Source organism: Scyliorhinus canicula, chromosome 16 (assembly GCF_902713615.1).
Source record: "Scyliorhinus canicula chromosome 16, sScyCan1.1, whole genome shotgun sequence".
NCBI lineage: Eukaryota > Metazoa > Chordata > Chondrichthyes > Carcharhiniformes > Scyliorhinidae > Scyliorhinus > Scyliorhinus canicula.
The window spans coordinates 5,451,904-5,464,775 of NC_052161.1; the positions used below are offsets into that span (position 1 = coordinate 5,451,904).

General features: G+C 49.2%; 1 protein-coding gene across 3 annotated transcripts in view; it reads left to right on the forward strand.

Moving 5' to 3' along the window:
• LOC119979571 (Kv channel-interacting protein 2-like) overlaps positions 1-10,276 on the forward strand; it is a 413,692-nt gene extending 403,416 nt beyond the window's left edge. For 2 of the 3 annotated variants that reach the window (XM_038822004.1, XM_038822003.1), the window contains exons 3-8: positions 237-306; positions 1,773-1,843; positions 2,217-2,324; positions 4,960-5,064; positions 7,093-7,155; positions 9,787-9,912. In XM_038822004.1, coding sequence (XP_038677932.1) covers positions 237-306; positions 1,773-1,843; positions 2,217-2,324; positions 4,960-5,064; positions 7,093-7,155; positions 9,787-9,834 — 465 coding nt within the window. In that variant the 3' untranslated portion in view covers positions 9,835-9,912. Of the gene's footprint in view, positions 1-236; positions 307-1,772; positions 1,844-2,216; positions 2,325-4,959; positions 5,065-7,092; positions 7,156-9,786 lie in introns of all 3 variants that reach the window. The other variant, XM_038822001.1, reaches the window with a different exon arrangement.
• Positions 10,277-12,872: the final 2,596 nt, after the last annotated feature.

Below are 12,872 nucleotides of genomic sequence, written 5' to 3' on the forward strand. Positions count from 1 at the left end.
GAGAATTCAGAATGTCCAATTCACCCAACAAGCACGTCTTTCGGGACCTGTGGGAGGAAACAGGAGCATAACAAGTTTTTTCTTTTCAATGTGACTGGACACAAATTCTCATTCTCCATATTTCTCCTTTCAATTCCCTGACTCCATTAAAGAAGCTGCTTAAATTCACATTGTTATTTTCAAATCCAAATGGATTGCAAACTGAATTTGATATTTTTTTTACCCTTGGCTGCCAGGAATGTCCCAGTGGTGTTGTCAACGAAGAGACGTTTAAACAGATTTATTCCCAGTTCTTTCCTCAAGGTGGTGAGTGCAAACACTGAGTTCTACAATACTGTCAATGTTATTTTACTGATGTGCTGACGCAGAGGCCTTGACTAACAATCAAGGAAATGCGAGTTCAAATCCCCCCAGTGGAAGTTTGAGAATTGGAACCCTGTTTATTATAAACAAATGAAGTGATAAGTTAGTCTCAGTAACCGTACCTGTGCAGCTGTCTGAATGTAATTCTCTGAAAGGTGTTCAGTGATGTACCTCTGGGGAAGGATATGTGTGTCCTGCACTGTGTCTACAAGTGAATCCAGGCCCTCTTCAAATGTGGTGGGCTCTGAATCAGCCTCTAAAATAGCTTATCAAAATCATTGGGAGTGTTTGATGGGGACAGTGTAGAGGGAGCTTTACTCTGTCTCTAACCCCGTGCTGTACCTGTCCTGGGAGTGTTTGATGGGGACAGTGTAGAGGGAGCTTTACTCTGTATATAACCCCGTGCTGTACCTGTCCTGGGAGTGTTTGATGGGGACAGTGTAGAGGGAGCTTTACTCTATATCTAACCCCGTGCTGTACCTGTCCTGGGAGTGTTTGATGGGGACAGTGTAGAGGGAGCTTTACTCTGTATCTAACCCTGTGCTGTACCTGTCCTGGGAGTGTTTGATGGGGACAGTGTAGAGCAGGGGTGGGCAAACTACGGCCCGCGGGCCGCATGCGGCCCGCCAAAGGTATTTCTGCGGCCCACCAAGTCATTTAAAAAAAAAAAAAAATTTTTTTTTAAAAAATTTTTTTTTTATTTTTTTTTAAGGTTAATGGGGGGGGGGGGGGGGGGGGGACTGTTGGGTTACTTACTGGTATAGGGTGGATACGTTGACTTGAGTAGGGTGATCATTGCTCGGCACAACGTCGAGGGCCGAAGGGCCTGTTCTGTGCTGTACTGTTCTATGTTCTATATGAGGTGCCCAGAATCATAACCGGGTGAAGTAATTATTTTACTTAATACACTATGCGGCCCTTTGTGAATTGTGAATTTCTGAATGTGGCCCTTGCACGGAAAAGTTTGCCCACCCCTGGTGTAGAGGGAGCTTTACTCTGTATCTAACCCCGTGCTGTACCTGTCCTGGGAGTGTTTGATGGGGACAGTGTAGAGGGAGCTTTACTCCCTATCTAACCCCATGCTGTACTTGTCCTGGGATTATTGATGGGGACAGTGTAGAGGGAGCTTTACTCTATATCTAACCCCGTGCTGTACCTGTCCTGGGAGTGTTTGATGGGGACAGTGTAGTGGGAGCTTTACTCTATATCTAACCCCGTGCTGTACCTGTCCTGGGAGTGTTTGATGGGGACAGTGTAGAGGGAGCTTTACTCTGTATCTAACCCCATGCTGTACCTGTCCTGGGAGTGTTTGATGGGGACAGTGTAGAGGGAAACCCCTTCACCTTGTGCCTTCGAAATAAGTGAATGGATGAACTTGTTGTCTCCTGACAGAAGTTTTTTCTCTGCAGACTCCAGTATGTACGCACACTTTCTATTCAACGCTTTCGACACAGACCAGAACGGCTCCGTCAGTTTCGAGGTCAGTGAGTTCTCCTGGGTTTGGTGGTGAGGAGGTGGGATTAGGGTGATCCTCCCTCGGATGGATAACAAAGCATCAAAACACACATGATGGGAATCTGAAACTCTGTCCCATGAAAGGTTGTGGATGTTGGTGGGGCGGGGGGGTGGGGGGGTGGGGGGGGTATTGATTATCTCAGGCTGGGCGCTAACTTTGTCTGAGATGATTCAGAGCAAAGATGTGGGCATGAAGTTGAGTGCAGATGCCCCTCAGTCTGAGCAAAGAGATTGTGGGGAGCTGGGGAATGCTCCAGTTGTTAACTGTTCACCCCAGACATTCTCCCTGTCGACTGAGCCCCTCTCACTGTTTCACATCTTCTCTCCTTCTCTCGCAGAACTTTGTGACAGGTTTATCAGTGATCCTCCGTGGGACTATTGACGACAAACTCAGCTGGGCATTCAACCTGTATGATTTAAATAAAGATGGCTGCATAACCAGAGAGGTAAAATGGAAACAGGGGAGCACATGGATTGGATAATTATTATTCCCTCTTTAACACAGGAGGGGGGGAGAGCGAGAGAGAGAAAAAAAAATTTCCTTTGTATTTATATTGTTTCTTTCGCAACATCGGGACATCTGAAAATACTTCAGAGCCGACGAAATACTTTTTGAAATGCAGCTGTAATGTGCTGGGAAGGCCATGGAAGCTTTACTAAGGGTCTAACTGCAACACAAGAAACAGGATTAGCATGCTATCTGTGGGTGGAATCTGGCCTTCTCTTGTTGGTTGGGGGCCGGGATATTTAATCAGGCAGGAGGGTGCCAGGTGGGAACTCAGCTGACTTCCCTCCCTCACCCCGTGCCACTCGGCCAACGTTGTCTGCCTCATACGCTGCAGGAAAGGATGTCCCGAAGCGTGGTACATTGGCGAGTCCATGCAGACACTGCGACAGCGAATGAACAGACATCGCGCGACAATCACCAGGCAGGAATGTTCCCTTCCAGTCGGGGAACACTTCAGCAGTCAAAGGCATTCAGCCTCTGATCTCCGGGTAAGCGTTCTCCAAGGCGGCCTTCAGGACACCGCGACAACGTAGAATCACCGAGCAGAAACTTATAGCCAAGTTCCACACGCATGAGTACGGCCTCAACCGGGACCTTGGATTCATGTCGCATTACATCCACCCCCCACCATCTGGCCTGGACTTGCAAAATCCTACCAACTGTCCTGGCTTGAGACAATTCACACCTCTTTAACCTGGGGTTACCCCTATCTCTGGTCTTTAAAGACTTAATCACCTGCAAATGCTCACATTCCAAAGTATCGTCTTGCATCTTTGACTTTGTCTATATATATGTTTCTGGAACATACCTCTTCATTCACCTGAGGAAGGAGCAGTGCTCCCAAAGCTAGTGATTGAAACAAACCTGTTGGACTTTAACCTGGTGTTGTGAGACTTCTCACTGTGCTCACCCCAGTCCAACGCCGGCATCTCCGCATCACCACAATTAAGTCCGCAGAGGGAAGGCCTGTGGATGGCCTACCCATCCCATCTCGGACTTGGGCCTGCACAAGGGTATTAACCTGTGTGTGTTTGCTTTCGGCCCCTCACTGGGGGGGGGGGAGGAGGGTCGGTGGCCCTTTCCAAGACACTCAGTACCTGATCAAGGAACCCGGCCTTGGAATGGAAGCTGAGAGCCATCCCCATGTCTTTGCTGCTGACACTCCCGCCTCCCCCCTCCCTCCATCACTCACGTCTGCTCTGAGATCCAGTGATGGCCCTCAGCCTGTGATAGGGCCTCCCCAGTGGTGCTGCCATTCAACAGAACAAACAGCCTCTGATTGACCCCATTGGGTGGGTCTTTCACCCCCCCCCCTGGGCCCTTGATCCGCGGGTGGGGGTTAGGCTCGCCACCAGCTTGCCGGGTGCTTGATTGACCCATGATGCGGCAGATCTTGCTGGAAAGAGGCATCACGAGACTCTCACCGGCCCTCCATCCGGCAGCCAGGATTGTCTCTATTCCATTCCACCCTGAACTGGATTCTGGGTCAGTATCCATCCGGAGAGTAGCTTTGATATACATCACCTTCTCTGCTGTGGCATCAGCTGTGACTCAGTGAGAGGCTCCCTTACCCGAAGGTTGCACAGGTTGCTGGCTTCACATTCCATTCCTGACACTCCAGCAGATCATTCAGGATAGAATTCCCAGTGCTCCACACAGGGAGTGCTGCCCAATCAGGAGTGAGGTCTCTCAGGTGAGTTTGTAACCCAGCCACCTGGCCCCTCAAATGGAGGGAAAATATTCCATAGTGAAGGAACTTCTCCCCAGTGTCCTGACTGATATTTATTCTTCATTGAACAGACAATCAGATCATGATCACGTTGCTGTTTGTGGGAGCTTGCTGTGCACGAGCTGATTCCTGTGTTTCCTGTCTGACAACATTGTGACAGGACCTCGAAAAAGGCTGCGAAACGCTTTTCCCAGAGGTTGTCAGTGGTGTTATTCCAGTTAGAATTCCCATTTCCTTGATCTTAAAATTTATATTCTTCACACTCCCAGCCCGTCCTATCCCTGTTATCTTCTCCAGCCCAATACAATCTAGCTTGTCCAGTCCGAGCTCTACAGTATCAGTGTCCCCAATTTGAATCGCACCCTCACTGACGGCTGTGTCTTCACGAGTTTGGGGTCTCGAGGCTCATCAATTCCCTCCCTAAACTGATCCAACACTCTCTCCGGCTCAAAGATGCTCCTTAAATTCTATTCCTTTGACCAATTGTCTGTTTATCTGTCCCAATAACTGCACAAGCAGCTCGGGGCAGATTTAAGTTGCGAAAGCTCCTTTTGAAGTGCATGCGTTGTTTAATATTTATAGCTGCATTATAAAGGCAGTCATGGAGAATGGAACTAAAACATCAACATTGGGAATTTTGGAGTTTCCTCAGGAGGGAGCAGATATCCCAGTTGGGTGCCTGAACTGAGGTACCTGCCGATGCGACACTGAGGAATCAGTAGAATTTCCTGATGACATTGATGCCAATGAGTTGTCCCCGAAGAGCTTACAGAGGGATTGGAGCTATATGAAGGCAAAATGGCAATTTACTCGCCAATCTTTCTTTTTGATCTGATTTATTTAGGAAATGTTGGATATTATGAAATCGATTTATGATATGATGGGAAAATACACGTACCCAACAGTGAGGGACGATTCACCACAGGAGCATGTGGAAACCTTCTTCCAGGTAAGATGTGTAACATTGAGAACAATTAGTAAACAGGGTCTAACCCCATGCTGTACCTGTCCTGGGAGTGTTTGATGGGGACAGTGTAGAGGGAGCTTTACTCTGTATCTAACCCCGTGCTGTACCTGTCCTGGGAGTGTTTGATGGGGACAGTGTAGAGGGAGCTTTACTCTGTATCTAACCCCGTGCTGTACCTGTCCTGGGAGTGTTTGATGGGAAAAGTGTAGAGGGAGCTTTACTCTGTATCTAACCCCGTGCTGTACCTGTCCTAGGAGTGTTTGATGGGGACAGTGTAGAGGGAGCTTTACTCTGTATCTAACCCCGTGCTGTACCTGTCCTGGGAGTGTTTGATGGGGACAGTGTAGAGGGAGCTTTTCTCTGTATCTAACCCCGTGCTGTACCTGTCCTGGGAGCGTTTGATGGGGACACTGTAGAGGGAGCTTTACTCTGTATCTAACCCCGTGCTGTACCTGTCCTGGGAGTGTTTGATGGGGACAGTGTAGAGGGAGCTTTACTCTGTATCTAACCCCGTGCTGTACCTGTCCTGGGAGTGTTTGATGGGGACAGTGTAGAGGGAGCTTTTCTCTGTATCTAACCCCGTGCTGTACCTGTCCTGGGAGTGTTTGATGGGGACACTGTAGAGGGAGCTTTACTCTGTATATAACCCCGTGCTGTACCTGTCCTGGGAGTGTTTGATGGGGACAGTGTAGAGGGAGCTTTACTCTGTATCTAACCCCGTGCTGTACCTGTCCTGGGAGTGTTTGATGGGAAAAGTGTAGAGGGAGCTTTACTCTGTATCTAACCCCGTGCTGTACCTGTCCTGGGAGTGTTTGATGGGAAAAGTGTAGAGGGAGCTTTACTCTGTATCTAACCCTGTGCTGTACCTGTCCTGGGAGTGTTTGATGGGGCAGTGTAGAGGGAGCTTTAATCTGTATCTAACCCCGTGCTGTACCTGTCCTGGGAGTGTTTGATGGGAAAAGTGTACAGGGAGCTTTACTCTGTATCTAACCCCGTGCTGTACCTTTCCTGGGAGTGTTTGATGGGAAAAGTGTAGAGGGAGCTTTACTCTGTATCTAACCCCGTGCTGTACCTGTTCTGGGAGTGTTTGATGGGAACAGTGTAGAGGGAGCTTTACTCTGTATCTAACCCTGTGCTGTACCTGTCCTGGGAGTGTTTGATGGGGCAGTGTAGAGGGAGCTTTACTCTGTATCTAACCCTGTGCTGTACCTGTCCTGGGAGTGTTTGATGGGGACAGTGTCGAGGGAGCTTTACTCTGTATCTAACCCCGTGCTGTACCTATCCTGGGAGTGTTTAATGGGGACAGTGTAGAGGGAGCTTTACTCTGTATCTATCCCCGTGCTGTACCTGTCCTGGGAGTGTTTGATTGGGACACTGTAGAGGGAGCTTTACTCTGTATCTAACCCCGTGCTGTACCTGTCCTGGGAGTGTTTGATGGGGACAGTGTAGAGGGAGCTTTACTCTGTATCTAACCCCGTGCTGTACCTATCCTGGGAGTGTTTGATGGGGACAGTGTAGAGGGAGCTTTACTCTGTATCTATCCACGTGCTGTACCTGTCCTGGGAGTGTTTGATTGGGACAGTGTAGAGGGAGCTTTACTCTGTATCTAACCCAGTGCTGTACCTATCCTGGGAGTGTTTGATGGGGACAGTGTAGAGGGAGCTTTACTCTGTATCTATCCACGTGCTGTACCTGTCCTGGGAGTGTTTGATTGGGACAGTGTAGAGGGAGCTTTACTCTGTATCTAACCCAGTGCTGTACCTATCCTGGGAGTGTTTGATGGGGACAGTGTAGAGGGAGCTTTACTCTGTATCTAACCCAGTGCTGTACCTGTCCTGGGAATGTTTGATGATTTTGTGAGGCAGACAGAATGAGGTGCGAGGCTGAAATTTGAAATCTGCAACAATGTGATATTTAATGACAGCGTGATATTGAATAACAATGTGATATTGATTGACAATGTGATTAATTACATTGTCATTTAATTCTCCATCGCTCCTCCTTTCACAGAAAATGGACAAGAACCAGGATGGTGTCGTTACGATTGAGGAGTTCATCGAAACCTGCCAAAAGGTGAGATGATAAACCCCAGGTGTACTACCTGTATCCAGCTTAGTTAAGCAGAGCAACATAGGACTCAGAAACTAACGGTGAGACGGAGGAAGCCCTGAAGAGTTACTTGGGTTTTAGTCTCAGAAAGCGATATTGTTGCACTTTCAAACTAAAACCTGCTGAACTTGCTCACTACATTCCCCCACATCGAGATGATCCTGGTCCCTCCGATTCCGATTTGTGCTCTCCTGTTGTTCCTACGACCTGGACATTGTGCATCACTGACAGACTCAAAGCTCAGCATTCACACAGCTCGGGTCAATCTGAAAACTGGGGGAAACCCCTCCACCAACCCTCTCTTCAATCTGCAGGTTATGAGAGATCAATCCTTGCATGTTGCCCTGATGCCTGCAGGATTCCTGTGGATGCAGGAACCGACTGTAGACCCCAGGGCAATATATGGACAGAATAATTAAATGACTGGAGATGCAGCTCAGATCAAACCCACAAGGACAAACACACTCTGTGCCTGCAGAAAACAATATCGCTCTTCAGCTGTCTGCCTGTCCCATGCCTGGCTCCTCCCACAGTGCGGCACTCCCTCAGTACTGACCCTCTGACAGTGCAGCACTCCCTCAGTACTGTCCCTCTGACAGTGCAGCACTCCCTCAGTACTGACCCTCTGACAGTGCAGCACTCCCTCTGTACTGACACTCTGACAGTGCAGCACTCCCTCAGTACTGACCCTCTGACAGTGCGGCACTCCCTCAGTACTGACCCTCTGACAGTGCGGCACTCCCTCAGTACTGACCCTCTGACAGTGCAGCACTCCCTCAGTACTGACCCTCTGACAGTCCGGCACTCCCTCCGTTCTGACCCTCTGACAATGCAGCACTCCCTCAGTACTGAAAATCTGACAGTGCAGCACTCCCTCAGTACTGACCCTCTGACAGTGCGGCACTCCCTCAGTACTGACCCTCTGACAGTGCAGCACTCCCTCAGTACTGACCCTCTGACAGTGCAGCACTCCCTCAGTACTGACCCTCTGACAGTGCAGCACTCCCTCAGTACTGATCCTCTGACAGTGCACCTCTCCCTCAGTACTGACCCTCTGACAGTGCGGCACTCTCTCAGTACTGACCCTCTGACAGTGCAGTACTCCCTCAGTACTGACCCTCTGACAGTGCGGCACTCCCTCAGTACTGACCCTCTGACAGTGCGGCACTCCCTCAGTACTGACCCTCTGACAGTGCGGCACTCCCTCAGTACTGACCCTCTGACAGTGCGGCACTCCCTCAGTACTGACCCTCTGACAGTGCGGCACTCCCTCAGTACTGACCCTCTGACAGTGCAGCACTCCCTCAGTACTGACCCTCTGACAGTGCAGCACTCCCTCAGTACTGACCCTCTGGCAGTGCAGCACTCCCTCAGTACTGACCCTCTGACAGTGCAGCACTCCCTCAGTACTGACCCTCTGACAGTGCGGCACTCCCTCAGTACTGACCCTCTGACAGTGCGGCACTCCCTCAGTACTGCCCCTCTGACAGTGCGGCACTCCCTCAGTACTGACCCTCTGACAGTGCGGCACTCCCTCAGTACTGACCCTCTGACAGTGCAGCATTCCCTCAGCACTGTCCCTCTGACAGTGCAGCACTCCCTCAGTACTGACCCTCTGACAGTGCAGCACTCCCTCAGTATTGACCCTCAGACAGTGCGGCACTCCCTCAGTACTGACCCTCTGACAGTGCGGCTCTCCCTCAGTACTGACCCTCTGACTGTGCAGCACTCCCTCAGTACTGATCCTCTGACAGTGCGACACTCCCTCAGTACTGACCCTCTGACAGAGCAGCGCTCCCTCAGTACTGACCCTCTGACAGTGCAGCACTCCCTCAGTACTGACCCTCTGACAGTGCAGCACTCCCTCAGTACTGACCCTCTGACAGAGCAGCGCTCCCTCAGTACTGACCCTCTGACAGTGCGGCACTCCCTCAGTACTGACCCTCTGACAGAGCAGCACTCCCTCAGTACTGACCCTCTGACAGTGCAGCACTCCCTCAGTACTGACCCTCTGACAGTGTGACACTCCCTCAGTACTGACCCTCTGACAGTGCAGCACTCCCTCAGTACTGACCCTCTGACAGTGCAGCACTCCCTCAGTACTGACCCTCTGACAGTGCGGCTCTCCCTCAGTACTGACCCTCTGACTGTGCAGCACTCCCTCAGTACTGATCCTCTGACAGTGCGGCACTCCCTCAGTACTGACCCTCTGACAGAGCAGCGCTCCCTCAGTACTGACCCTCTGACAGTGCAGCACTCCCTCAGTACTGACCCTCTGACAGTGCAGCACTCCCTCAGTACTGACCCTCTGACCTCCCTCAGTACTGACCCTCTGACAGAGCAGCACCGCCTCCATAGTGTTCCTCTTCAAGGGTGTGTGTGAGTGCCACTGTTTGTGTGTGTTAGGGGCGGGCGGGGTGGGGGTGGGTGAGTGGCAATTTGTGTGGGTACTGGAATGTGTATTTGTGGAGTGTGGGAGTGTGTGTGTGGGGAGTTTGTGTGTGTGGATGGGAGTGAGATTGTCTGGATGTGTGAAGGAATGCGCGTTTGTGCGTAAATGTTAATCATTAATTATTTAACCTCTTTTTTGCGTAGGATGAAAATATAATGAAGTCGATGCAGCTTTTCGAGAACGTCATCTAGAGGTTGGAGGTGGAGCTGAGGTCAACAGTGGCTTGACCTCTGATTCCTTGCCCTCCTCCCTTGACAGACACCTTGATTAATGGACCTTGGGTCTTGGACTTGACCAATGGGGAGCTACACCTTCTCCTATCATAATTAATTTGGTTGTGTGGGGCAGAGTTTCATTGTCGGACGTTCCACGGAGAGAGAGGGGAGGGGGGAAGGGCCTATGCAACGCACAGATTGTACCTTTCTCCGACCCCATGAACAGCCTGAGAACGTGAAGGGTGTGACATCAAGAATCTTCATGGAAATGAGGCTGTGAGACTAAGATGTCCTGATCCACAGAGCGCGGACGACACGCTGCTCTTCACAGCATGTTACTGTATTACACTATAAGCATCTTTATACAATAATACTGAATATAATGGTACCAAAAATAGTCAAAGCCCCGTATGTGTTCCACCTGTCACATTACCTGCTCTAAAACACTGGGTCAACAAACCAAAACCTCTCTTTGTCAAAAAAGTTTCACTGCCCTTTCAGCCCCCTCTTCAAAAACTACTGAGAGCGGCAAACCAACACTGTCCTGGGAGTGTTTGATGGGGACAGTGTAGAGGGAGCTTTACTCTGTATCTAACCCCGTGCTGTACCTGTCCTGGGAGTATTGATGGGGACAGTGTAGAGGGAGCTTTACTCTGTATCTAACCCCGTGCTGTACCTGTCCTGGGAGTGTTTGATGGAGACAGTGTAGAGGGAGCTTTACTCTGTGTCTAACCCCGTGCTGTACCTGTCCTGGGAGTGTTTGATGGGGACAGTGTAAAGGGAGCTTTACTCTGTATCTAACCCCGTGCTGTACCTGCCCTGGGAGTGTTTGATGGGGACAGTGTAGAGGGAGCTTTACTCTGTATCTATCCCTGTGCTGTACCTGTCCTGGGAGTGTTTGATGGGTACAGTGTAGAGGGAGCTTTACTCTGTATCTAACCCCGTGCTGTACCTGTCCTGGGAGTGTTTGATGGGGACAGTGTAGAGGGAGCTTTACTAAGTATCCAACCCCGTGCTGTACCTGTCCTGGGAGTGTTTGATGGGGACAGTGTAGAGGGAGCTTCACTCTGTATCTAACCCCATGCTGTACCTGTTCTGGGAGTGTTTAATGGGGTCTGTATAAAGGGAGATTCATTCTTTGCGTAATCTGCTCTGGGAGTGTAAATGATGACATTTGGTGCTTAAAAAAGCAAGTGCTTCCATCCTCTGCACTAACATCCCATTCTGGGACCGACACAAAAAAATAGAAAAGTTTAATCAGAACCTTCTGTACATTTTTCCAATCTTATATTTGTCTTGCATTTTACTGGAATTTCTTTCCCTCAGCTGTTGTGTGAGTGGATCCTTCCTGGTAACTGACACTAACCTCTGCTTGTGTTGGCAACAGCAGTCACCTGATGTACAACAATTCCGAGTCCTGTTGGGTGGTCGGGGAACTGCATTGTGAATTTAGCAATATCCTTAAACATTGATGGACATATGAAATGGAGGCTTTATTATTGGTTGGACAAAAGACGACCATTACTTGGGGAATTAAAAATAATAGTGTTACCACTATTTCAAGATGGCCAGCAAGAGAGGGAGGAGTGCGATGAGGAGAAACGTCTTCACTCAGAGAGTTGTTGGGGTTTGGAATGCGCTGCTTGGGAGAATGGTGGAGGTGGATTCCACAGGAGGTTCCAAAGAGAGCTGGATTTATATTTGAACGTGATGAATTTAGAGGGCTACGGAGATAAGGCTGGGACATGGGGCTAGCTGGGTAGCTCTTTTGAGAGCCAGGGCAGACACGATGGGCCGAATGTCCTCCTTTGTGCTGTAAAAATCTATGATTCTATACACCCGCAACTCGCATTCACATTGCACCTTCAACATTGTCAAACTTCTCAAGGCTTTTTGCAAGAGCATTATCGAACAACATTTGATCTACATGACGAGATGTTGGCACAAGTGACATCTGTAGGGTTCAAGGCGCATTTTGAAGGAGAGGGCGTTCCTGGACTCAGAGGCAAAGTGACTGAAGGCGCTGCTGCCGATGGTGGAGTTAGAAGGTGAGGGATGCACAACAGGCCAGAATTGGAGGGATGTAGAGGTCTCGGAGGGTTGGAAGGGATCACAGAGATAGGAAGGGGCAAAGCCATTAAGAATTTGAACACAAACTAGAATTGCCAACTTGGAGTGAGGGAACTTGAACTCAAAGGCATGTCGCTTTGAGAGACAAATCCTTGAATATTTATGAAACAACGAAAACACTTTACCATCCAACCCATGCTGCGGTTTCATGGAATACAATTTAAGAGAGTCTCGTCCCGATTTGAAGATCATGACAGACAATCTACTGACAGGGTATTTTCTCTCTCACCGATCGCCAAACGACAGAGACACGTGGTAAAGGCTGATCATGTCCAGAGGATTTATGAATCCCAACGGGTACAGGTAAAACTTCAGGAAGTTGGAAGTTAAGACAGGAGCATTGCTGAAGAGAGAGACACATTGTTGAATCTTTTCATCTTGCATTTATCTGGACAAATACAAGAATACCAAATTTCAAAATACTTCCCTGTTGCCTTCTCCATGGCTAATGCCTTGACCAATCAGAATTGATTCACCAACCAATCAGCTTCTGCAGCATAAATTGTCGCGAGTGTTTGAAATTTGATATTCTTGCCTTTGTCCTGATGAGTGTCACATGGAAAGCTTCCGCGACACGTCACTCTTTTCAGCGAGATTCACGTTCTGTACCGGCAAGGAAAAGGAATGGAAGGAAAGTTGCCCAGATGGGCTGAGGGAGGACTCTTCATAAAGAAAAGCAGGGGCTGGGTTTTGCAATGGTGAAGGAAACTTCAAAGCCTGCATTCGCACAGTTTAAACAAAAATCTGTTTTCCACTAATTCTCCAGTTTTGAAGGTTACACTTCGGTTCATGTTGTATTTATAACATTCCAAAATGTTAACCTGAATTGCGACAGACGAATCAATAGTTTGGGTGAGTAAGGCCTTCCAAATTATTGACTGGTA